We start from the raw sequence: 23,473 nt of genomic DNA, 5'->3' as shown, positions 1-23,473 counted from the left end.
TTTCCATTCTTATTCGTGGTTTCTGGTTTTTTGGTTTTGTTTTCCTTTTTAATTTTTTTCTAGAAAAAAAAAAACACAACCAGGGGAATTTATATGACAAACTATCAGTGTCAGGATGGCAGAGGAAAAGAGAAAGAAGAGGAAGGCCAGAGACATGGGGAGTGAATAAAAAGTGGGTTCCAGATCGTGCGGAACAGTCCACAGGGTCATGTACAGGTCCTCAGGAGATGACCGCTCCCTTTGGCATGCATGTCCGGTGCCTGGTCTTCTGGTCTGCCTGCTCAGACACCCAAGGGCAGAGAAAGCTGGCCACAAGTAAACCTGCCAATGACAAACTCAGGACTTAACAGACTTAGTTCAGCTCCTTGGCTTTGTGCTCAGGCATCACATAGCAGGCAGCCGGCAGCCTTTCTTGCCTGAGAGAAGAGTCCAGAAGAGCAGGAGAGTCACTTTTGAACACACTCTGGCATCACAGCAGTGAATTGCAAGCAGCCACCGGCTCGTGTGCAGATGTGGCCCTCGCCACCCATGCAGGCATCTGTCCAGACATCCCCAGTCAATCTGGCCAAAGGATGGGACATGACAGTCCCTTTCTAGCCACAGCTTCATAGTGTTGTCCATTCTCCAGTCTTGCTCAAACTATCACCTTAAATGTTGGAAGAGATTGGAATCCATTTCCTTTTCAGCTCAGCAATGGACACTGATTCCCAAGAAGCAAGTAACTTAACAAGGACAGGTTGGCCATCTGGATCTACACTGAAGGTCTTTCAAGTTTCATCCACTTTATGCCCAGAACTCAGGGCAGAAAATTCAGCCAGACCCAGAGCAAACGGTGGCCAGAGTGATGGCTGAGCAAGAAAGCCTCAGCAGCACACTGCAAGACCAGAGTACATTCAAGACAGGAGAGGGCATGCGGCAGGCTGGAGTCCCGAGTCAGAGTCTAGGGCAGCACTGGGTCTGAAGGACACAGCCCGGCCTGCTGGGCTGATAGGGTGGGTCTGACGCCTCACGTGACGGGGCCCCACCGGTTGTATTCCTATGTGGAGGGTGGTGGGTTCCTGCCCTGTTGTGGCCCCTGTTCCTAAACTGAGGCCAGGTTCCATCTTAGTGCCGCAGTCCTGAGGAGCACCACGCTGGCCCGCCAGCCAGGCCACAGTCCTCAACCCCTCTGGGTTCTACGAGAAGGCCCCCGGGAGCCACCGTCACTGGGAGGGAAGGGGCCAGGGAAGGGAGGCTGCATTCTACTGGGAGAGACTCGGGGAGGGACTACCACGGGCTTGGAAGGAGCTACAGCCCCAAATATTGCAGAGCCAAAAGGAATGGGATACATGTCTAAAAAGTGACAAGTCTTGTCCCTCTTTTAAAAACAGAATATTGTTGCTGTTGCCTGGTTTCGTTTTTTTCCTTTTGAAACCACTCACATTTAAAAGGTGAAGGGCTGGGAGATGTAGTCCCCTTCACTCTGGTCCTTGATAGGCACCAGGGGGCCTCAGTCTCACGCTGGCTCCTGCTCTCCTTGCCTGGGTTCCAGCCACATGAAGCAAGGGCAGAGAGGGTAGCAACTGCTCTGCCTTCCCAATAGTGATTCCCTCTCCCCATAAAACCAGGGCACACATGAGAAGAAGTCCAAAGAGTAAAGTGCACAGAACTCCCCGGAGCAGGTGGCCTGGGGGCGGGTCACTCCGAGAAGGACGGGGTCTGGGGGGCATCAGCCCAGAGCTACAGCTGTGGAGCAAACACTGATCCCTGTGAAGTGAGCCTGCAGGGCACAGTCCCCTTTCCCTTGGGCCCTTTGACACTTCTTTCTGGGACTGTCCACTCTCAGCAGCTCTCCAAGGAAAGTCTCGGTCCCAAAGATATGGCCCATGCTGGAGGAAACTTGGATGACCTTCCCTGGCTGGTAATGACTCGTGAACATGAAGGGGGCAGCATGTGGCAGGAGGGAAAGAGTACATTATAGAAAACCAGTGGACCTCCGGTTCTGAGAGCAGGGATACTTGGATGACCCTAAAGGCAGAGTATCTCCTGGGGAAGGTTTGCAGAAGATGGTCAGGATCCCACCAGTGAGGCCTGCTGGGGAAAGGAGCTCCTCTGGGTGCGAGAGGAGCTGCAGAGTTGAGGGAGGGGCTGCTGAGGAAGAGAGCCCAAGGCTGGCATTAGGGTGTATAGGCAGGGGGTGGCTGGAACTGGTTGATGACCTCATATTCCGCCGGGTAGGGTTCGTTCTCCTCCATCTCTGAGAGCAGCTCCAGCGCCTGCTCCTCTTCCTCTGTGGGGTAGTGGCGCAGGAGGTTGGCTGCCGTGGCCAGGATTGAGGCTCCACCAGCTCCTGCCACCAGGTAGAAGCTAACGGCGAAGGTGACATAGACCTGGGATCCATGGTACTTCTTATGCTGCTGCTGCTGGGCCAGGATGAGTTCAGAAGCCCAATAAGAAAAGCCAATGACGGTGGCACACTGCAGGACTAGGGGACAGAGGGACATCACAGAAGGGGAGTTAGTGAGCACTCCACAGCTAGGATGCTTGAGGACCCAATCACAGCCTCTCTACCCAAACCCCATTCTCAGAGAACCTGCCTGGCCCCAGACTCTGCAAGGAGGAGCTCTCTTGGCCATGGGATTCCTGGCCTGAGGTTGGGGACAGCAGTCTGACCTCATCTAGGCCAGTCAGATTCTCTCTGTCTTAAGGAGCAAATAGGGTCATGCAGCTTGGGAGCTGGAGTAGGCACACCACAATTCAAACCAACACAGCAGTGCAGGCATGAGGGAGGAGAGCAGCTACATACAAGAAAAGGCGGGTCTGTAGGGAAGCAGGAAGGTGGAGAGGAAAGAATCTGACCAGGAGCTCCAGAGGAGACACGGGAGATTGCCTGGTTCCTTCTTCACTTATATCAGGTCTGAGCTTCAAATGCCATTTTAGAGAGCTGTGAGCTTCCTTGTGGAATTTCTAGCAACATTTCCCCTCTACAGCTGGGCTGAGTGACCCTGGCAAGTTAGCAGCTAGACTGGAGCAGGCTGCTGACACCCTGACACTCTGGGAAAGACTGGAGCTTGGCACATGAGCTCCTGAAGGGTGTCTGCTCGGAGAAACCAGAGCCCCCACCGGCAACTCAGACAGGATGCCCCCGCCCTGTAGCAGTTCCTCCCCCAGTGTGAGCAGGCTCACGGCTTACCCGTGAGGATATGGGCGAAGGCATAGCGACGAGTGATCTTCAGGGCAGGATGCTTGGGCCCAAAGACATCCAGAAGGAAAGCGGAGAGACTACACAGGATGCCCAGGAAACAGAAGGCGGCGATGACCCGCAGGAGCAGCACTGTCTGGGGATTCATGCAGAAATCTGTAGGGGGAGAACCAAATTTTCAGGGCCCCAAGTAACATCTGGTGCAGAAAGTCCCCACCTAGAAGGAGTTTGATTCCCCTCCACCACAGTCCTGGGAGCCAGGGCAGTTCTGGAGGACACTGTCTTAGCCCCTGCTCCTAGGTGGTCTGCATGGGAGCTGGAACAAATTCCACATTAGCAAACAGAAGCCCTCTGGGCCACTGCTCTCCTGTACCTCAAGTCCTTCTCTTTCCAACAAGACTAGCCTAAGTGCAGGATTCTACTTCATTGTGTGTGCCATGCCCTTCTAACCATTTTTAAAGACACTGACAATTAACTTGACATGTTAATGCATTCTGCTAAAGGATACTTTGAGCTGGCAGGAAAAGCCTGACTTTGGAGCTGAGACAGGCAGAGAGGCTAAGACCATACAGGTCAATTAATGCTGATTCTCCATTTACTCACTCATTCATTCCCTTTTTGTTCCAAAAAGAAGTTAAACTTGAAGATACTATACTAAGTGAAATCAACCAAATGTAGGATAAATATTTTATAATTCCACTCATATGAGATACCTAGAATAGTCAATTTATGAGACAGAAAATATAATGGTGGTTGCCAGCAGGTAGGGAGAGGGGAGAACAGGAAGTTATCATTTAATGTGCACAGAGGTTCAGTTTGAAATGATGATAAAGTTTTGGAAACAGATAGTCATGATGCATGTGCTTAATATCAATGAACTCAACACTTAAAATGGTTATTAATACTTTGGGTGGCTGAGGCAGGAGGATTGCTCGAGGCCAAGAGTTTGAGATCAGCCTGGGCAATATAGTGAGACTCCGTCTCTTTGAGGAAAAAAAAAAAAATTAGCTGGGCATGGTGGTGCATGCCTATAGTCTTAGCTCCTTAGGAGGCTGAGGCAAGACGATTGCTTGTGCCCAGGAGTTACTGTAAGCTATAATCACACCACTGCACTCCAGCCTGGATGACAGAGAGAGATCCTGTCTCTTAAAAAAACAAAATATTGGCCAGGCGTGGTAGCTCACACCTGTAATCCCAGCACTTTGGGAGGCCGAGGCGGGCAGATCATGAGGTCAGAAGATCGAGACCGTCTTGGCGAACATGGTGAAACCCCGTCTCTACCAAAAATACAAAAATTAGCCGGGTGTGGTGGCATGTGCCTGTAGTCCCAGCTACTCAGGAGGCTGAGGCAGGAGAATCGCTTGAACCCAGGAGGTGGAGGTTGCAGTGAGCCGAGATTGCACCCCTGCACTCCAGCCTGGTGACAGAGTGAGATTCTGTCTCAAAAAAAAAAAAAAAAAATGTTGGCAGGGCACGGTGGCTCACACCTGTAATCCCAACACTTTGCGAGGCCAAGGCGGGTGGATCACCTGAGGTCAGGAGTTTGAGACCAGCCTGACCAACATGGTGAAACCCTGCCTCTACTAAAAATACAAAATTAGCCGGGTGTGGTGGTGCATGCCTGTGATCCCAGCTACTTGGGAGGCTGAGGCAGGAGAATCACTTGAACCTGGGAGGTGGAGGTTGTGGTGAGCCGAGATTGCGCCTTCACACTCCAGCATGGGCAACAAGAGAGAAACTCCGTCTCAAAAAAAAAAAAAAAAAAAAATTAAAATGCTAAGTTTTATGTTATGTATATTGTACCACAATAAAAAAAAAAAGTAAAATAAAGAAAAGAGGAAGAAAGAAGTTGCAGCAGTTTAGAGAAATGTGCAGCTACAAGAAAGTATTACATAGATTAGGAAAGTTGGTAGACTATATCATCACATTTAGTTTAGCTCCCTCCCTGAACTCTACGAGAACAAAAGAATTCTTTTAAAAGGCAACCCACACAAAAAGAAAGGGAGGTATAAAACAAGGCTCCCAAAACTGCAAAGTAAAGGGAAAAAGACCTACCTAAAAGGGACTCAGCAGACTGGGCAGAGCGGGGGACAAGCCATCAACAGGAAAAGCTAGGAAGCCACCACATTTATACCACAAAAGCCCTAGAAGCCTTGGACAGTGCCAACGTGCACATGTCAAGGGCATAAATGAAGGAAAAGGAAGAGGCTAAAAGAAAAGACACAGCACTCAAGGGGTTCCTGGGAGTCATGGTGCAGGGAGAACCCATGACAACAACCACACAGCAGACACACAGAGCAACTTGTATTTCCCCCCAGTACTTTAGCCATTCTTTAAAAAAACATTTCAACTAGACGACACTGCTGGGCGCAATGGCTCACGCCTGTAATCCCAGCACTTTGGGAGGTTGAGGCGGGTGATCACCTGAGGTCAGGAGTTCGAGACCAGCGTGGCCAACATGGTGAAACCCCATCTCTACTAAAAATACAAAAATTAGCCGGGCACGGTGGCGTGCGCCTGTAATCCCAGCTACTTGGGGGGCTGAGGCAGGAGAATCGCTTGAACCCTGGAGACGGAGGTTGCAGTGAGCTGACATCGTATCACTGCACTCCAGCCTGGCAACAGAGCGAGACTCCATCTCAAAAACAAAAAACAACAACAAAAAAAAACTAGACGACACTGTCTGTCTCCTTCGATAACTATGCAAACTGCAAAAGCTCCCAGAAGCATAGGGTAGAATAAAGGCTGAATCAAAAAGAAACTAGGCCGTGATTAAGTATTTTAAGCTTTAATAAAAAGTAGAAATGGGGTCGGGCATGGTGGCTCACGCCTGTAATCCCAGCAGTTTGGGAGGCCGAGGTGGGTGGATCGCCTGAGGTCAGGAGTTTGAGACCAGCCTGACCAATATGGTGAAACCCTGTCTCTACTAAAAATTTAAAAAATTAGCCAGGTATGGTGGCGTGCACCTGTAGTCCCAGCTACTCAGGAGGCTGAGACAGGAGAACTGCTTGAACCTGGGAGGTGGAGGTTAGTGAGCCAAGATCACATCACTGCACTCCAGCCTTGGTGACAGAGTGACTCCATCTCAAAAAAAAAAAAAGTAGGAAATGGGCCTTAACTTCCTCTCTTTCTTCTGTTACAGGCACTGGCAAGTTCTTCTTTTATTTAGGCCATGGGTCACCAAGTGATTTAGGAAAATTTGGAAAGGGCTGGCAAGACTCAGGCTATATAGTGTCCTTTCCTGAACTTGATCTCAGGCTGAGAGGGTGTGGGGTGTGATCATCAATCTCTAGGGCATACCCAAATCACTGGGGCACTGTCTGAAAGCATGTTCCCAGGTCCCCAGAGAGTCCGAGTTCTAGGTCTGGAGCAGGGCCTAGGAATCTGGATTTTAACAAGCAGCCCAGGTAATCCCCATGCAGGTGATCCAAGCCCCACACTTCAAGAAACACTGGTTCCAGACCTCAGAGGAAGGTGGACTGATGGGGGAAAGTCCAGGAACCTGGGGAGGGGACCTAAACCCAGCAAAGCTGACACAGCCCAACAGATGCCAGCATCACAGGTTCTGGGTAGAGAGAAGCCCTGGGCCTCTGGGATTGAGCATGTATACCCTGCCTCAGGCTCAGAGTTCGCCCGGCAGAGGCTGGCTGGGCCCAGACAAGGCTCATACACCTCTGTTTGGCTTTGGGTCACCCACGAAGCAGCCCTCAGAGCTATCTGTCATGATCTCTTGTCTGCTGACCATCTGTTTTGGGCCCAAGCACCCAGCCTGGGTAACTGTCTACTGCCAGAAAGCCTGCCTGTGCGTGAGCCCTGCCAGCAACTGGGACCAGCCTTCACTGAACCCAGCCCTGCAGAGCCGTAGTGCATGGGGCCTCACTGAAAGAAAAGCTCTAGGAGACAGGGGCTATCTCCTGGCTTTATTTTAAATCTTATTAAAACTAAGAGAGTTCTTCTTGGGGTCCACATGGCATGTGGCAGGGATGGGGCAGTGTTCTTATAGTGCTTCCAAGAATAACCTGCCAGAGGTCACATGCCGCTCTGCAGCAGGCCGTGTCAGATTCCACTCACACGACTAATGAGGCCTGGCACTTGGAGTAAGAAAAGTAATACGTGGGGGCTTCAAGGAGCCTGTATTGTTTCTTTGGCTGGATGGTGAGCACAAGGATGTTCATTTGATTATCCTTAAAAATATACATCCATGACATATACTCCTATTGTCTTATGTTTCATTATACATGAGTTTTAGTAGTAAGGAGACATGTACATGATAAAAAGCTTCCGAGAGGACGTTCCTCCCCTTGCAGATGTCCACCTGCTCCTCTCCAAAGGCAAATATTGTTGGAGGGGCCTTGTATACCCCTCCTGGAACAGCCTGTGCACACAGATGGGTCAAGTGCCCCCCTGGGGGATTTACCACACAGCTCAGATGAGGAGTCGGGAGCTCCAGAAGGTGAAGTGGCTTCCTCCAGGCCACACGCTCCAGAGCTAGATTCCAAACCATGATCAGCCTCCCCTACACTGTGCTGCTCGGAATCACCAAGTACCAGAGTCGGCCACTGTATTTTTCCCTGGAGATACTCAATCAATTCCTAAAGAGCTGTGCATGAATGAGGGGTCAGAAGCTAACAGGAATACTGTTGGAGCCATCCTCAGAGCCAGCTGCTAAGCTCACTAGAGGAACAGCTTGAAGCAATGAAATCTCTCAAAGAAGCAAAAAAGGTTTGGGTCATTAAGTCCTCACATGGGGAATTATTGGGCAAAACCTGCCAGGCATGGTGTCTAAGCTCCTGCAGCACTGCAACCATCAGAGCCTGCTCTAGGAAGTGGTCAGGACACCAGAAAGGCTTGGGACCTGGCACCGAATCCTAGCTCTAGCAGAGACTGTGTTACTTTGAGCAAGTCCCTTGAGTGCACTGGACCTCTGTTCTCTCATCTATCAAATGAAAACAATAACATCTGCCCCACCCACCACCAGGGCATGCTGGGTCAGCTGACACCGTGCCCATGAAAGAGCAGCCACCTGTACTGTTATTAACCAGAGGCTGTTTCAGCTGGGCCAGTGTGTCACCTCAGCGTGCCTTTCCTTCTTCCACCAAGACTTCGTTGACCACACATGTCAGCCCGTGTGGACCAAAGCCTACTAAAGCTAGACTAAGGGCCTACCCTACAAGTGTGACAATATGATAGAGAGAAGAGACTTTTGACCTAAAACTCCAACAGGTTTTGTTTCAATGTAACTAACTGCCTTTCTCCACTCCAAAGCTGTGAGTAAACCCTCAGGGTCAGTGAGAAAACCAAATATGAACTTCCCTTTGGGCAACGTTAACAGATACCCCAGGGGCCTGCCCCATGTGACAGGTGGATTTTCCTCAGAGGGTCTCAGAGCACACCGGAAGAACAGGCAGTTATCCTAGACAGGCTTGGAGCCCAGCTCAGAGACTCTTCTGGAGTCAGTATCTCAATGTCTTTCTCTCCTCCCTTCCTAGACGTCGGTACAGCAGGGAAGGCAACAAGCACCTGCTCCCATGAGGGGATTGCTAAAGAAAACCCCTGAAGGTTATGTATGTAGGATTTTATTCGAGAGAGAAATGGCATGCAAGGCAGGACCCTAACTTGAAATTCAAGCCAGTGGTGTAGTCCACGACGCCCTGGCTAGACACAGAACACCTCCTATCCTCCAGCTGTGCTCTGGCCTGTTGATTTTGGTAAACACTGCTTGGCGGTGCCCTCTAGTCATCAGGGAAGCAGGCAGCTGTAATAGGATCCCATGGAACTGACTTTGCTCAAGGTCACTGGTGAGTCACCGGGCTAGATTTGTTTTGAAGGTCCTGCCTCTTCCTGTCTATCTGCCCATTGCTCTAACCATTCCTGACCCAGTCTGCAGGCAGAAAGGCTTAAAGGGACTTCTGTCCCACCCCGCCCCCCTCCTTGCTGGAGTCCCTGTGAATTAGAGACACTTCCCCAATGCCCCAATCCCTTTTTATGCATCTGTGCAATCTGCTCAGCCTCTCCTCACTGTGACCTTTTTAGCTTCCAGAGAGGCCTGTGACACAGGCCTCTTAACAGAGCCCTCTAGTGCCCAGCCAGGTTATCCCACAGATACCAACAGGCCCCGCAGGACCTGGCAGTGTCAGCTGCCCCAGTCACCACCTGTCAGGCACACAGGCTCTCCCTGGAAGGCCCTTGATCTTCCAGTGGCTGCTGTCAATTGTGATTCACCTGACTTCTACTCCCCAACTTCCTCATTCTCCAAAGATGCTTCCTGGGGCTGTTGCCAGTGCCCTTTGGTGGCCACACTTGAGAGGCAGAAAGGATCAGAAGAAATGACTATCTGCGGCCCCTCTTTCTGGGGCCTAGAGGTGTGAGCCTATCTCCACCCAGGGCCAGGTTGAGAGCTGTGTGAGAAGCAGGCACCGCTTGCAGGGGCAGTGGAGAAAACCCAGGATGAGGTCTTTTTTTTTTTTTTTTTTAGAGAAAGGGTCTCACTCTGTCATCCAGGCTGGAGTGCAGAGGCACAATGATAGTTCACTGCAGCCTCGAACCCCCAGACTCAAGTGATCCTGCTGGCCTCCTGCTTCAGCCTCCCAAAATGCTGAGATTACAGGAGTGAACCACCGCACCCAGCCCAGGATGGGGTCTTTGGAGCCAGCTTTCATTGGCTAAAGCCTCTGAAGCTTTGTGAATGACAATGGGAGAGTGGCTTTGCCCTGGGATCACCAACTAAAGCCTCAACACTGAGGTGATGAAGTTATGACAAAAAGCACAGCTTTGGCTGGGCTTATGATAAAACTCAACTAGAATAGGAAAGTGATAAGCCTCAGGCAGCTTTGATGGGAAATAAACTCGGAGCTCACTAAGGTGTTGCCGTAAGAGTATGGACTTTGGAGTCAATGTCCACTCGGATTAGCTGAGCAAACTACCTAGCTTCCCTGAGCTGGGACCTTTGTGAAGTGGGGCTGATAACAGTACCTACCAAATAAAGATGCTGTTTAGGAGGAAAAAAGCAGGCATGGGGTGTGCTTAGCATAATGTCAAAATGTGGCACTCAGGCACGGGCTGAGAAATGGTAAGGCTGCTCCAGGGCCTGCTGGCTGCCCGACTCCCATCACCTGCAGAGACCTGGCAGGGTCTGTTCTCCCTCTGGAAATATCTATATGTGGCCAGGAGCAGTGGCTCATGCCTGTAATCTCAGCACTTTAGGAAGCCAAGGTGGGTGGATCACTTGAGGTCAGGAATTTGAGATCAGCCTGGTCAACAAGGTGAAACCTCATCTCTACGAAAAGTACAAAAATTAGCCGGGCATGGTAGAGCACCTGTAATTCCAGCTACTCGTGAGGCTGAGACAGGAGAATTGCTTGAACCCAGGAGGCGGAGGTTGCAGTGAGCTGAGATGGCGCCGCTGCACTCCAGCCTGGGTGACAGAGCAAGACTCTGTCTCATTAAAAAAAAAAAAAAACTCTATATGCACCACATCTGTGCTCGACAGCTCTGCTCCCTCTTGAGATGTGGAATACTCCAGGCTCCCAGGTCAGGACATCTGTTAGGCCCTGAGGATCGGCACAGTCACACAGGATACTACATGTCTGAAGGCCCACTGGGTACCAAAAAACCAATAGGTAAAAAAGGGAGAGAAGACGCAATCAAGGACCTCCGGATTCCTTACTGATTCTTCTGTGATAGCTCATGAGGCACCACTGCCAACTCTCCTATTAATGGGCACAAAGTGCTCTTAGGAGATGGCCACAGGCAAGCAAGTAGAAACTATACATGGGTTAAGATCTCTAAATATGTGAGCAAATGTAATGTAAAGGTTAAGAAAACATGCTTCGCAAAAGACAAAACGGAGCCTGAATAATTTCTTTTTTCTTTTTTTTTTTTTGAGATGGAGTCTCACTCTGTAGCCCAGGCTGGAGTGCAGTAGTGTGATCTGGGCTCACTGCAACCTCACCTCCCAGGTTCAGGCGATTCTCCTGCCTCAGCCTCCTGGGTAGTTGAGGCACCAGCCACCAGGCCTGGCTAATTTTTGTATTTTTAGTTGAGATGGGGTTTCACCATGTTGGCCAGGCTGATCTGACTCCTGACCTCAGGTGATCCATCCGCCTTGGCCTCCCAAAGTACTGGGATTACAGGTGTGAGCCTCCATGCCTGGCCTGGCCTGAATAATTTCTTAGAAAGGGTAAATACACATGTGAACAAAGAAGAACCTGCACCAAGAATTTACTTTTTTTTTTTTTTTTTTTGAGATGGAGTCTTGCTCTGCTCTGTCGTCCAGGCTGGAGTGCAGTGGTGTGATCTCTGGCTCACTGCAACTCCTCCACTTCCTGGGTTCAAGCGATTCTCCTGCCTCAGCCTTCAGGGTATCTGGGACTACAGGTGTGTGTCACCACACCCAGCTAATTTTTGTATTTTTAGTAGAGACAGGGTTTTGTTTCACCATGTTAGCCAGGCTGGTCTCCAACTCTTGACCTCAGGCAATCCACCCGCCTCGGCCTCCCAAAGTGCTGGGATCAGAAGTGTGAGCCACTGCTCCTGGCCTTTTTTTGTTGAGATGGAGTTTCGCTCTTGTTGCCCAGGCTGGAGTGCAATGGCGCGATCTCAGCTCACTGCAACCTCTGCCTCCCGGGTTCAAGCGATTCTCCTGCTTCAGCCTCCCGAGCAGCTGGGATTACAGATGCCTGCCACGATGCCCGGCTCAAAAATTTACTTTTATTTTTAACATGCCTTCGACAAGGATGCACACCAAAGTGATATAATTATGAGATTGTTCCTTATGACAGCTGAAGTAAAACAAAGGATAAAAACCATAAATGACACAGCAGCATTTTATATTGGCATCAACAGATGTGGGGTAGTCCCAGCTCTGCCACCCCCAACTGGGTAGCCTTGGGGAGATCCTTCATTTTTCTGAGCCACAGCTAAGCATACCCCATGCGGTGCTAGATTTTGAAGATCTAGCTTTCTAGATCTGATGGGTCTAGTGGTGGGAAGGTGGTATGTGTGCTTCAAAGAAAGCAAGTACAGGGCAATGTGCTAAAAGAAAAACCACCAAGACTCACTCAAGCTTAATGCTCTTTGTGCCATTAGCAACATGACAGAGAAAAGGCTGCATACAAGGCCTCTGTCATGTGCATAACTTTGGCTTTAATGAGCCAACCCAGCAAAGAGTACCATTAAGGTGAAATCTGGAAACAACCAGTTGTCCCCAATCTTCTACAAAATCACGCTACAGCTTCTAAAACTCAAGAGAGATGCAAAACAGTAAGAGAACACTCAGAGAAAGGCAACATTTGGCCACAAGGATGAGGCTTTTCAGCCTAGACCTGCAGAAGCAGAGTATGGTCCAAGGCACAGCAGGGAACTTGGACCTTTTCGCCAAATCCCAGTGCCTGAATTCTTCAGGAGGTAACACGCAGATATCTAACAGGAAGTGCTTCTGATAGGCGGTGCAGTAAACATCTGGAATGCATCACAGCCAGGGAATAGCACAGAGAGGATAGCACAGAGAGGATATAAGACCTTCAAGATGGCTCAAAAGACCTTGGGGTTGATGAACTATGCTGTTACTAAGGACTGTTTGGGGTACATTGATCATTGTTAGGGTAAAAAGCAGGTGATACAGTCCAGTCCTGTCCTCACACTTCACAATTTTTACTGGAGGCAAGACTGGGCAGGATAAACTATGGGGCCCATAGGACCCTCGCATAGTCTGCTGTCTATCTGGCCGGAAAGCATGATGATGAACAAAGCAACCTTGCCTCTGTCAGGCACACTTATAATGGTTCCAAGAGCCACATTCCAACTGTTGTACTGCGGGTGGCAATGGAACGGTCTTCCGATTACCTAAAATGCCACAGATTCCCTTTTTCTCTAATACGCATCCAATTACCATAGAACTCTAAGGTATCTTTTAAAACCTAGTCATATTAAAAGTTCCTTTTTCTCCATCTATCAGTCTGCCCCAAAGAAGCTTTTCCATATCTCACAGGCTCCTTAGAAGGGGCCAGCTAACTTTGATACCTAGCACCCTTATCTTTTCTCGATACACAGCGTCCTTCCTCCAGCAGAATCCTAAAATAGCAGCAGTCCGGATTAACATGGCTGTGAGGAGTAGGTGCTTAGCTGAATAACATCAGAATTAATGAGGGGCCGGACCCCAAACAGAGCCACCTGGTGGGCATGAACACCAGGCAGTTATGGGGCCGTTTCCTTCAGCCAAGTGTCTGGTCCCTGGCTATCTCTGCTTCAGCCAGAACACATTCTGTCCCCCACCGAGGCCTGAAGGGCCAGCGCGCAGCACCCTCACCTTTCAGCAGGTCCGGGTGCACATAGCCCAACACGTCGGAGACCCCCAGCTCCTGGCGCGAACAGGTGCCTCCGTGGATGTGCAACCAGGCGGGCTCGGCGAGGGCAGTGCACAGCGCCGTGATAGACAGGGCGCCAGGCAGGGCCGAGGCCAGGCTACGCTCCGGCTGCTTGGGCAGAGCGCTGCCTCCCGGGCTCCTCCGCCGGCGCCCGCCGGGCAGCCCTGCGCCTCCGGGGGCGTACATGCCCGGGGCCGCCCGCCGTCGCTCCGCAGTTGCTGCTGGTCGCCGCCGACCTCCGCGGGGCGCGCAGAGCCTGACAGTCCGGTGGAGGATAGCAACGCTCCGGGTTCGCTGCAGGTGAGGCCGGCACTGGGCTGTCAGGGTTGACACCAGAGGATAGCGGGGTGGGACCCAGGGCTGACGGAGACGGGGAGGGCTGCGGGGATTCGGGGGGCGGAGACAGGAGACTCCGGAATGGGACTGCGGGACGACAACCGGAGAGGGCCAGGGGCCAGATGGGGTCTGGGCAGACTCAAGTGGCGGGCGGAGGGATCGGGGATCGGCTACTGCTAGAGCAAAGACCCAGAGTCAGGGTCTCGGCCAGAGGATGCTGAGGGGCGGAGGACCGGGCTGGGCCGCGGGGATCGGGGACCCGTGATATGGGACCGGCGGTTTGGGGTGCGACCTGTGCGCAGAAAAGACCCTCCCCACGCCGCCCATTGTTCCTCACCAGTCAGCAGGCCCCAGGGCTGGGATGGTGCCGCTCAGCCCAGTCACCGGCTTCTCGGCTGCCGGGGGCCCAGCGTTCCCAGGCCTCAATCCCTCAACGCCCGGACAGACCCGGGTACGATGCACTTCCGACTTCCTCCTCCTCTGCCTCCGCCTCCTCCGGCTCCCCGCCCAGTCCCCCGCGCGCGTCACAGCCTGGGCGCGCCGCCGGCTCTGCGCAGGGCCTCACGGGACTGGTAGTTCGAGGCGGTCCCGCGATGCTTTCCCTGCCGAGGTGAGGGGAACGACTACAACTCCCATAGGGTATCGCGGTCGCAGCAGTGGGCAGTTGAGTTCTCGGGGTGACCCAGGTTCTTCGGCGGAAGCGGGAGCCTCTGTCGGCAGCAGAAGCCTGGAGTGGGCGGTGCGCAGACGCGCGCAGTGAGACCCGCTGTCTGCGCAGCGGATTCTGCCCGCCCCCACCTCCCCCTGCGTGAGGCCGCCATGAAGGACTCGCTGGTGCTGCTGGGCCGTGTCCCGGCGCACCCGGACTCCCGCTGCTGGTTCCTGGCCTGGAACCCCGCGGGGACCCTGCTGGCCTCGTGCGGCGGCGACCGGAGAATCCGCATCTGGGGCACGGAGGGTAAGGCCCAGCCTGGCTGCGCGGCCCTCGGCACTGAGGGCTCCGCCTGCGCGTAGTGCTGGCGCTCAGGCTGCAGGGGAGGCTGAACCTGTTCCTGGCGGAGGTAGAGTCGGGTGTTAGCCACCCGGAGAAGGGCTTTACAGGCAAAGAAGTCTGCGGCTGTTGGGAGGAAAAACGTCAGCAGACAAGCTGAAATGTCAAGGGAATTGTGTTAGCTACTGAGGCAGGAAAATGGGAAAAGAGAGATGTTAGGAAAGTGGCCTTCAGAGTAACTTGCGACTGGATTGTCACATTTTATCCCGAGGGCATTGGGGAACCAATAGCAATTTTAGATCAGATTTGTTTTAGAAAGATGCCTCCAGAGGTTGGGCGCGGTGGCTCACGCCCGTAATCCTAGCAGTTTGGGAAGCAGAGGCAGGTAGATCACCTGAGGTCAAGAGGTCGAGACCAGCCTGGCCAACATGGTGAAACCCCGTCTCTACTAAAAATACAAAATTAGCTGGGCGTGGTGGTGGGCACCTGTAATCCCAGCTACTCGGGAGGCTGAGGCAGGAGAATCCCTTGAACCCAGGAGGCGAAGGTTGCAGTGAGCCGAGATTGTGCCATTGGGGCATCAGAGCAAAAACTCCGTCTCAAAAAAAAAAAAAAAAAAAGGCTCCAGAGGAAGTAGATTCAGTTGCATCTTTGTAAAAGCTGTGAAATACACTCCCTCAGCTTTCCCCCACTAGCTTGACTCCAGTGCTAGCCGCCGATATTGAATGGCTTCATGGTGCTGCACCCAGCTCCAGAGCCTGGCCTGCGCTCCACCTTTAGGTGACAGCTGGATCTGCAAGTCTGTCCTTTCTGAAGGCCACCAGCGCACCGTGCGGAAGGTAGCCTGGTCCCCCTGCGGTAATTACCTGGCCTCTGCCAGCTTTGATGCTACCACTTGCATTTGGAAGAAGAACCAGGATGACTTTGAGGTACCCAGGCTGGTTGGGACCAGAATTATCGCCTGTTTCCTCCCCAGGGCTGGTTCAGGAACCTGAGCCAACCTGCGCCAGTTGTGCTGTACCCATGGGAAGGGCCTTAGGGGTGTTAGCTGCTGTTAATTCTCATTTTCCTTCCCCTTTCACAGTGTGTAACCACTCTCGAGGGCCATGAAAATGAGGTCAAGTCAGTGGCTTGGGCCCCATCTGGCAACCTCCTGGCCACTTGCAGCCGAGATAAGAGCGTTTGGGTCTGGGAAGGTGAGTCCAGGTCCCTCCAGGTGCATTGGGAACCACCTGACAGCCCCCTCCGTGTCCCTGACAGGGTCAGCTCTTGGGTCCCCTTTTTCTCTCCCACAGTTGATGAAGAGGATGAGTATGAATGTGTCAGTGTTCTCAACTCCCACACACAGGACGTCAAGCATGTGGTTTGGCACCCAAGTCAGGAGGTAAGAGTCAGGCAGGGTCTCTTGTGGGAAGGGCTCTGGTGTGCAGGCTTGTGCCCATCCTTCCTCTGCTTTTCAGCCTTAATCTAGCTTTTACAGAGACCTTCATCTGTGAACAAAAAACATTAGTCCCTTTATAAAAACAGATCCGGCTGCGTGTGGTGGCTCACACCTATAATCTCAGCACTTTGGGAGGCCATGGTGGGTGGATCATCTGAGGTCAGGAGTTCGAGACCAGCCTGGCCAACGTGGTGAAACTCCATCTCTACTAAAAATACAAAATTAGCTGGGCATGGTGGCACATGCCTGTAATCCCAGCTATTCTGGAGGCTGAGGCAGGAGAATCGCTTGAACCCAGGAGACGGGGGTTACAGTGAGCCGAGATCGTGCTATTGCACTCCAGCCTGGGCAACAAGAGCAAACTTTGTCTCAAATAATAAAATAAAATAAAAGCAGATCCCCGGGACTGACCTGTCCTTTACCTCCTGGGCCACACAGACACATGTTGGGTTTCCTTTCCCTCTTCCCCCAGCTCTTAGCTTCTGCCAGTTACGATGACACAGTGAAGCTGTACCGGGAGGAAGAGGATGACTGGGTATGCTGTGCCACCCTTGAGGGCCATGAATCCACTGTGTGGAGCTTGGCCTTTGACCCGAGTGGCCAGCGCCTGGCGTCTTGTAGTGATGACCGTACTGTGCGCATCTGGCATCAGTATCTACCAGGCAATGAACAAGGTGAGATCCATTAGTAGAGCTAAAGAAGACCCATCTCTCAAGAGGTTCACAGTCTGCTAAGACACGTACATGAGTCAGAGCAAATTAGGGTAAAAGGTAAGATGTGCCACAAGAGGGCTCTGGATAGAGTGCTGGAAGAATTAGGAAAGCTTTGTAGAACAGGCCGTTTCATCTGAATTTAAAAGGGTATGTAGGATTTTAACATGAGAATTTTACGTGAGAATTCAAGTGAAAACTCAACAGTGTGAGTAAAGATAATGATGGCAGGAATGCTTAGACTTACATGAGGGGTGGTAATTCATTTAAATGGGGCATAGGACATCTAGGGTTTGGAGAGGAATAAAGTGGGTTGGGTCGGCTGGTGGGTGGCCTTCACAGGCACGCAAAGTAGTTACATACAATCTGCAACAGAACAGGGACGTTTCCTTCTCGGAATTCTGCTTGAGAAAGGCCAGTCTGGCTGTAGTGTGTAAGGCAGACCAGTGGGGATGGGGACATGAATGGAGACGCGGACTCATAGTCAGTTGAAGATGAGGGTGAGGGAAGGTAAGTTAGGTTCTCCTTTGAGGTGCCCAGGACATAGGAACGTCTTAAGGATAAGAGAAGTCTGTCTTGCAGGGGTGGCATGCAGTGGCTCTGACCCCAGTTGGAAATGTATCTGTACTTTGTCCGGCTTCCACTCAAGGACCATTTATGACATTGCTTGGTAAGACTCCATCCCCCACCCCCATCCCATCCCCATAAATCAGGGATTTTAGAGAAGGCATGCCCTATGCAGTCCTCTGCAACCCTGGGGGAGTGCTTGGGAATTGAGGGCAGCCACCCCCATTCCTTATCAGGCCTGACTCTACCATGCTGGTTTACAGCTGGCTGGGCTGGCATTCACAGTAGCAGAGAACAGTCCCAGGCTGTGAGGGCAGCACCAGTGCTAGGGGTTCACACAGCTCATGCTGTCCAGAAGTTATTATTGAATCTGTGCATTCATGGCTGAGGTTTTTGGGTTTTTTTTGTTTTTTGTTTTTTTGTTTTTTGTTTTTGAGACAGTCTCACTCTGCAGCCCAGGCTGGAGTGCAGTGGCGTGATCTCAGCTCACTGCAAGCTCCGCCTCCCGGGTTCACGCCATTCTTCCTCAGCCTCCCAAGTAGCTGGGATTACAGGCGCCCGCCACCACGCCTGGCTAATTTTTTGTATTTTTAGTAGAGACAGGGTTTCACCGCGTTAGCCAGGATGGTCTCGATCTCCTGACCTCATGATCCACCCACCTTGGCCTCCCAAAGTGCTGGGATTACAGGCGTGAGCCACTGTACCTGGCAGGTTTTTATGGGTAACACTGACTCTGCCCTTGTGGAAGCTGGAAAAGCTGCACTATTCATATAGAAGAGTAGGTCAGAGGGTAGTTCTGGCCCTGAGAATTGATCCCTAGGAAATCCAAAACAGTGAAAAAAACTGAGCACTTAAGCTTGCTTTATATTAGCAAACATTTGGGAATCACCTATTCAACAAAAGTGAACTTAAGTAAATTATGGTAGGACTCAGCTTGTTATATCACTGTTTAAAGAAAGGGGTTAAGAATACTTTATGATGGGGCTGGGCGCGGTGGCTCACGCCTGTAATCCCAACACTTTGGGAGGCCGAGGTGAGCGAATCATGAGGTCAGGAGTTCAAGACCAGCCTGACCAACATGGTGAAACCCCGTCTCTACTAAAAATACAAAAATTAGCTGGGCATGGTGGCGCACACCCAATCCCAGCTACTCAGAGGCTGAGGCAGGAGAGTTGCTTGAACCCGGGAGGCAGAGGTTGCAGTGAGCCGAGATTGTGCCACTGCACTCCAGCCTGGTGGTAGAGCGAGACTCTATCTAAAGAAAAAAAAAAATAGTTTATGATGGCCGGGCCCCATGGCTCATGCCTGTTTATGATGGCCGGGCCCCATGGCTCATGCCTGTAATCCCAGCACTTTGGGAGGCTGAGGCGGGTGGATCACTTGAGGTCTGGAGTTTGAGACCAGCCTGTCCAACGTGATGAAACCCTGTCTCTACCAAAAATACAAAAATTAGCCTGGCATGGTGGCACATGCCTGTAGTCCCAGCTACTCAGGAGGCCGAGGCAGGAGAATCGCTTGAACCTGGGTGGGGGAGGTTGCAGTGAGCCAAGATCATGCCACTGCACTCCAGCCTGGGCAACACAGCGAGATGCCATCTCAAACAAAAAAATAGGCTGGGCGCGGTGGCTCACGCCTGTAATCCCAGCACTATGGGAGGCCGAGGCGGGCGGATCACGAGGTCAGGAGATCGAGGCCATCCTGGCTAACACAGTGAAACCCTATCTCTACTAAAAATACAAAAAATTAGCTGGGCAAGGTGGCGGGCGCCTGTAGTCCCAGCTACGTGGGAGGCTGAGGCAGGAGAATGGCGTGAACCCCAGGGAGCGGAGCCTGCAGTGAGCTGAGATCACGCCACTGCACTCCAGCCTGGGCGACAGTGAGACTCCGTCTCAAAAAAAAAAAAAAAAAACTTTATGACATGGGAAACTGCTTATGCCAAGTGAGGAAAGTGCAGTTCATAATTGCATATCGTTTTTTAGGATAATCATTGTAGGGAAAAGAACTAGATTGCAGCATCTGAAGATGTAAGTGGTGATATTTGTGACTCCTTATTAGTTAAGGAAACATTTTAATAAAAGGTTTTTAGCTGAGTCCTGAAGTTAGGGAAGAGAACAGGCCAGGAACTATGGAACAGGTCTCTCTGGCCTAACTAGTCAGTTATACCCACTGATGTCACTTTCCTTCCAGGTGTCAGCTGACAGGGGCTCTGGCCACAGCTTGTGGGGATGACGCGATCCGCGTGTTTCAGGAGGATCCCAACTCGGATCCACAGCAGCCCACCTTCTCCCTGACAGCCCACTTGCATCAGGCCCATTCCCAGGATGTCAACTGTGTGGCCTGGAACCCCAAGGAGCCAGGGCTACTGGCCTCCTGCAGTGATGATGGGGAGGTGGCCTTCTGGAAGTATCAGCGGCCTGAAGGCCTCTGAGCTACCTCGACTTTGGACAGAGTAATGACTCCCCAGAAAACATCATAAGACTTTACCAGCCCCTGAGACGGCCAGGAGGAGCATCCTTGACCTTCATTTAACTTGGCTCACTTCTCTTCAGACTTGGGTAGAAGTGTGGAGCCACAGAATTGCTCTCCTTCCCCTCCTTTTGACACGATGCCTTCAGTAAAGAGCTACAGAACATCAGTACATGGTTATACCACAGATTTTTCTTGCATTAGGGCACAGTGTTAAATTTTTTGGAGGTAAATATACTATTTATATTTACTATAAATAGTAGGAGGGGGTATGTGTCTCAGGCCTTTCTGAAGTTGCAAGACTTAAATAATCCATCTGCATCCCAAGTCCTATTTTATAAGGATATTCATAAAAATTCCATGGTGAATCATTGTCTGAAATAGGTCCTGCCTTCCCAGTTTCTGTGTAAGTCTTTGTATTTAAGACATCCAATCAATAATGAAGGAAATTTTTTTCTTTTTTTTCTTTTTTTTGAGACGGAGTCTTGCTCTGTCGCCCAGGCTGGAGTGCAGTGGCGCAATCTCGGCTCACTGCAAGCTCCGCCTCCTGGGTTCACGCCATTCTCCTGCCTCAGCCTCTCTGAGTAGCTGGGACTACAGGCGCCCACCACCACGCCCGGCTAATTTTTTTGTATTTTTAGTAGAGACGGGGTTTCACCGTGGTCTCGATCTCCTGACCTCATGATCCGCCCGCCTCGGCCTCCCAAAGTGCTGGGATTACAAGCGTGAGCCACCGCGCCCGGCAAGGAAATTTTTTTCTGAATGTAGGTTTGAGGGGCACCTCTGCTTTCCCTTAGAAACCCTCATATACCTCCTGCACCGTTGTTATGCTGTGATGGCAACTGGGGATAGAAAAAAATGGGGAAAGACAGGAACCCTAAAAGGGAGAGTTATTACTGGCCACAAGCCCTATATTCTCAACAGGGATGCAAATTGGTTCTTCAGTAAGGATAAAAAAAAAATCAAGACAGTTGTTTGTGGCCCTCCTAAGGCCCACAGCACATATAGTGTGGCTGTGATATTCCATTTTCATGGCAGGGAGTGATCAGGAAGAAGGCTCCCTAGGGAACTGGCAATGAAAACCAGTTGAGAAACACTGCCATCAGCAGGCAGTTTCAGGCTCACTGAAGTCTCTTGACAGTCACTTCTAAATGGGTTCTAATGTGACAATGGCCTCCAGAACTACAGCCTTCCCCGAAGTTTAAGCTGTGACCTTAGATTTTAGAAAGACAGTGGGGCAGTACCTAGAGTAGTGGTTCTCAAAGAATGTAGTCTGCAGATCCTGGGAGTCCCAAGACTCCTCAGGGAGGATCTGTGAGGTCAACTGTTGGCACTGCGGCATGAATCAAGGTGGTGGCAGCAAACTTCCAGTAGTTTTGACATGTCCTTGATAGAACAAATAGCAATGGTTAACTACTAAATGTTGACCTAGCCAGCGCAGTGGCTCACGCCTGTAATCCCAGCACTTTGGGAGGCTGAGGCGGGCGGATCACCTGAGGTCGGGAGTTCGAGGCCAGGCTGACCAACATGGAGAAACCCCGTCTCTACTAAAAATACAAAATTAGCTGGGCATGGTGGTGCATGCCTGTAATTCCAGCTACTCAGGAGGCTGAGGCAAGAGAATCGCTTGAATCCGGTAGGTGGAGGTTGCAGTGAGCCGAGATCACACCATTGCACTCCAGCCTGGGCAACAAGAGTGAAACCCTGTCTCAAAAAAAAAAAAAAAAGTTGACCTTGAGAACTTAAAATATTCTGAGAAAATTGGAAGCATGCTTCATACATCATACTGCTGTGCACTGAAGTATGGGTGCCTTGAGGAAAAGCACTTACACAATTGAGTTGCAAGCTGAATTGACTGTGCAAGGCATGCCCTTTAGAGTTGAAAGAACTAGCAGATTACGGTATTTAGACTTGAATATTTGGCTGATACTTTCAGGAAAATGAATGGAATGAGCCTCTCACTTCAAGGGAAACAACTGATAGTGTTGCCAATGACAAAAGAGAGCTTTCAAGCAAAAATTAGAATTTCTGAAAATCTGTACTCCACCATGAGCTTTATTGTTGAGGATATTAACAAATGTGATTTGTATAATGAAATGCATTTCATTTGGAAGAATTCAATGAACCATTTTTCCAAGTGACCAGTACGTGATGTTACAAAATCATGCATGGCTCAAAGATTCATTCAAAAGTGTAAGGCCAGTGGATTTTAATGTATTAACAATATAAGTGCATTAAGTTTTCGGAGTCCACATTGCCTTTAAGAAACTATGACTTGTGGTAAGCTGGGCGCGGTGGCTCACGCCTATAATCCCAGCACTTTGGGAGGCCAAGGCAGGTGGATCACAAGGTCAGGAGTTCAAGACCAGTCTGGCCAATATGGTGAAAGCCCGTCTCTACTAAAATTACAAAAATTAGCTGGGCGTGATGGCAGGTCCCTTGTAGTCCCAGCTACTCGGGAGGCTGAGGCAGGAGAACAGCTTGAACCGGGGAGGTGGAGGTTGCAGTGAGCCGAGATCGGGCCACTGGACTCCAGCCTGGGCGACAGAGCAAGACTCCATTTCAAAAAAAAAAAAAAATCGCTTGTAGTCTTGGTGTGATATCAAAGAATAGCTACAATTAGCTGAAAAGGCTATTTTAAAAACTTTTCCAACTGCATATCTGTGTGAAGTCAGCTTCAACAAAAAACAGTTAGTTTGGATGTAGAAGCAGCTGTAAGAATTCAACTGTTTCTTATTATAACAAGATACTAAAGAGACTGTAAAATGCCACCCTTGTCCTTGGATTGTTTTGGAAGTTATTCTTCATAAAAAATGTTAACGTGGGCTGGGGGCATGGTGGCTCATGCCTGTAATCCCAGCACTTTGGGAGGCTGAGGTGGGCGGATCACTTGAGCTCAAGAATTCAAGATCAGCCTGGGCAACATGGCTAAACTCGGTCTCTATTTAAAAAAAAAAAGTTAACATTATGATTTAAAAGTGCATTAACCTTAACCTAGATAATAAAAGTTTTTTGGGGCAACCTCCAGAACTGTGAAAAATAAATTTGTTATTTAAAAAGAAAAAAAAAAACCTCTTTGAGTTTATTAGTTTTTAGTAGTGTAAAGAGGTCCTAAGACCAAATCATTTGAAAGCTGCTACCCTGAGGAAACTGCCCTTCAGAATCATCTTTCAATTTTGTGTGCATTTAATCTAAAGAACAGAAGGTAAGAATTTGAAGACAGTCGGAAGATCTGGATTAGAAAACCTGTTATATTAAGACTGGGTCACATCCAGCTGGTACATTTGGTGCCCTTTCTGGTGCTGCCTCCCAGGAGCAGACACTGCAGATTTCAGAACCCCCATCTAGAGAAACCCCTAACCTGTGATCTAGCTTCCGAGGCTCAGTGTTGGTTCTTGTGGTAATGCTAATGTGTGG

The 23,473-nt window shown here is 50.5% G+C and overlaps 2 protein-coding genes across 2 annotated transcripts; one reads left to right on the top strand and one right to left on the bottom strand.

Annotated features, from left to right (window-relative positions):
* On the bottom strand, positions 1 to 14,515 carry TMEM127 (transmembrane protein 127). The gene is made up of 4 exons (XM_032177629.2): positions 14,219 to 14,515; positions 13,488 to 13,862; positions 3,173 to 3,337; positions 1 to 2,464 (listed from the first exon to the last, which is right to left on the bottom strand). Exons 2-4 carry the CDS (start codon positions 13,729 to 13,731, stop codon positions 2,157 to 2,159), a joined length of 717 nt encoding a protein of 238 aa, XP_032033520.1. The 5' UTR covers positions 13,732 to 13,862; positions 14,219 to 14,515; the 3' UTR covers positions 1 to 2,156.
* CIAO1 (cytosolic iron-sulfur assembly component 1) lies at positions 14,507 to 23,274 on the top strand. Its single transcript, XM_032177628.2, has 7 exons — positions 14,507 to 14,839; positions 15,653 to 15,801; positions 15,957 to 16,068; positions 16,168 to 16,256; positions 16,786 to 16,987; positions 17,606 to 17,693; positions 19,778 to 23,274. Exons 1-7 carry the CDS (start codon positions 14,701 to 14,703, stop codon positions 20,016 to 20,018), a joined length of 1,020 nt encoding a protein of 339 aa, XP_032033519.1. The 5' UTR covers positions 14,507 to 14,700; the 3' UTR covers positions 20,019 to 23,274.
* Positions 23,275 to 23,473: the final 199 nt, after the last annotated feature.

Source organism: Hylobates moloch, unplaced genomic scaffold (assembly GCF_009828535.3).
Source record: "Hylobates moloch isolate HMO894 unplaced genomic scaffold, HMol_V3 SCAFFOLD_15, whole genome shotgun sequence".
In the NCBI taxonomy this organism is placed as follows: domain Eukaryota; kingdom Metazoa; phylum Chordata; class Mammalia; order Primates; family Hylobatidae; genus Hylobates; species Hylobates moloch.
This window is presented reverse-complemented; position numbering and strand designations above follow the sequence as displayed.

Excerpts from the sequence above, each read along its gene's own strand:
- CIAO1 (XM_032177628.2), top strand. The coding sequence starts at position 14,701 with ATGAAGGACTCGCTGGTGCTGCTGGGCCGTGTCCCGGCGCACCCGGAC. Across the intron at positions 14,840-15,652 it reads CCGCATCTGGGGCACGGAGG|GTGACAGCTGGATCTGCAAG; the intron begins GTAAGGCCCAGC and ends CTCCACCTTTAG. Across the intron at positions 16,069-16,167 it reads GAGCGTTTGGGTCTGGGAAG|TTGATGAAGAGGATGAGTAT; the intron begins GTGAGTCCAGGT and ends TCTCTCCCACAG.
- TMEM127 (XM_032177629.2), bottom strand. The coding sequence starts at position 13,731 with ATGTACGCCCCCGGAGGCGCAGGGCTGCCCGGCGGGCGCCGGCGGAGG. Across the intron at positions 3,338-13,487 it reads GCACCCGGACCTGCTGAAAG|ATTTCTGCATGAATCCCCAG; the intron begins GTGAGGGTGCTG and ends CTCCCCCTACAG. Across the intron at positions 2,465-3,172 it reads CTTCGCCCATATCCTCACGG|TCCTGCAGTGTGCCACCGTC; the intron begins GTAAGCCGTGAG and ends TCTGTCCCCTAG.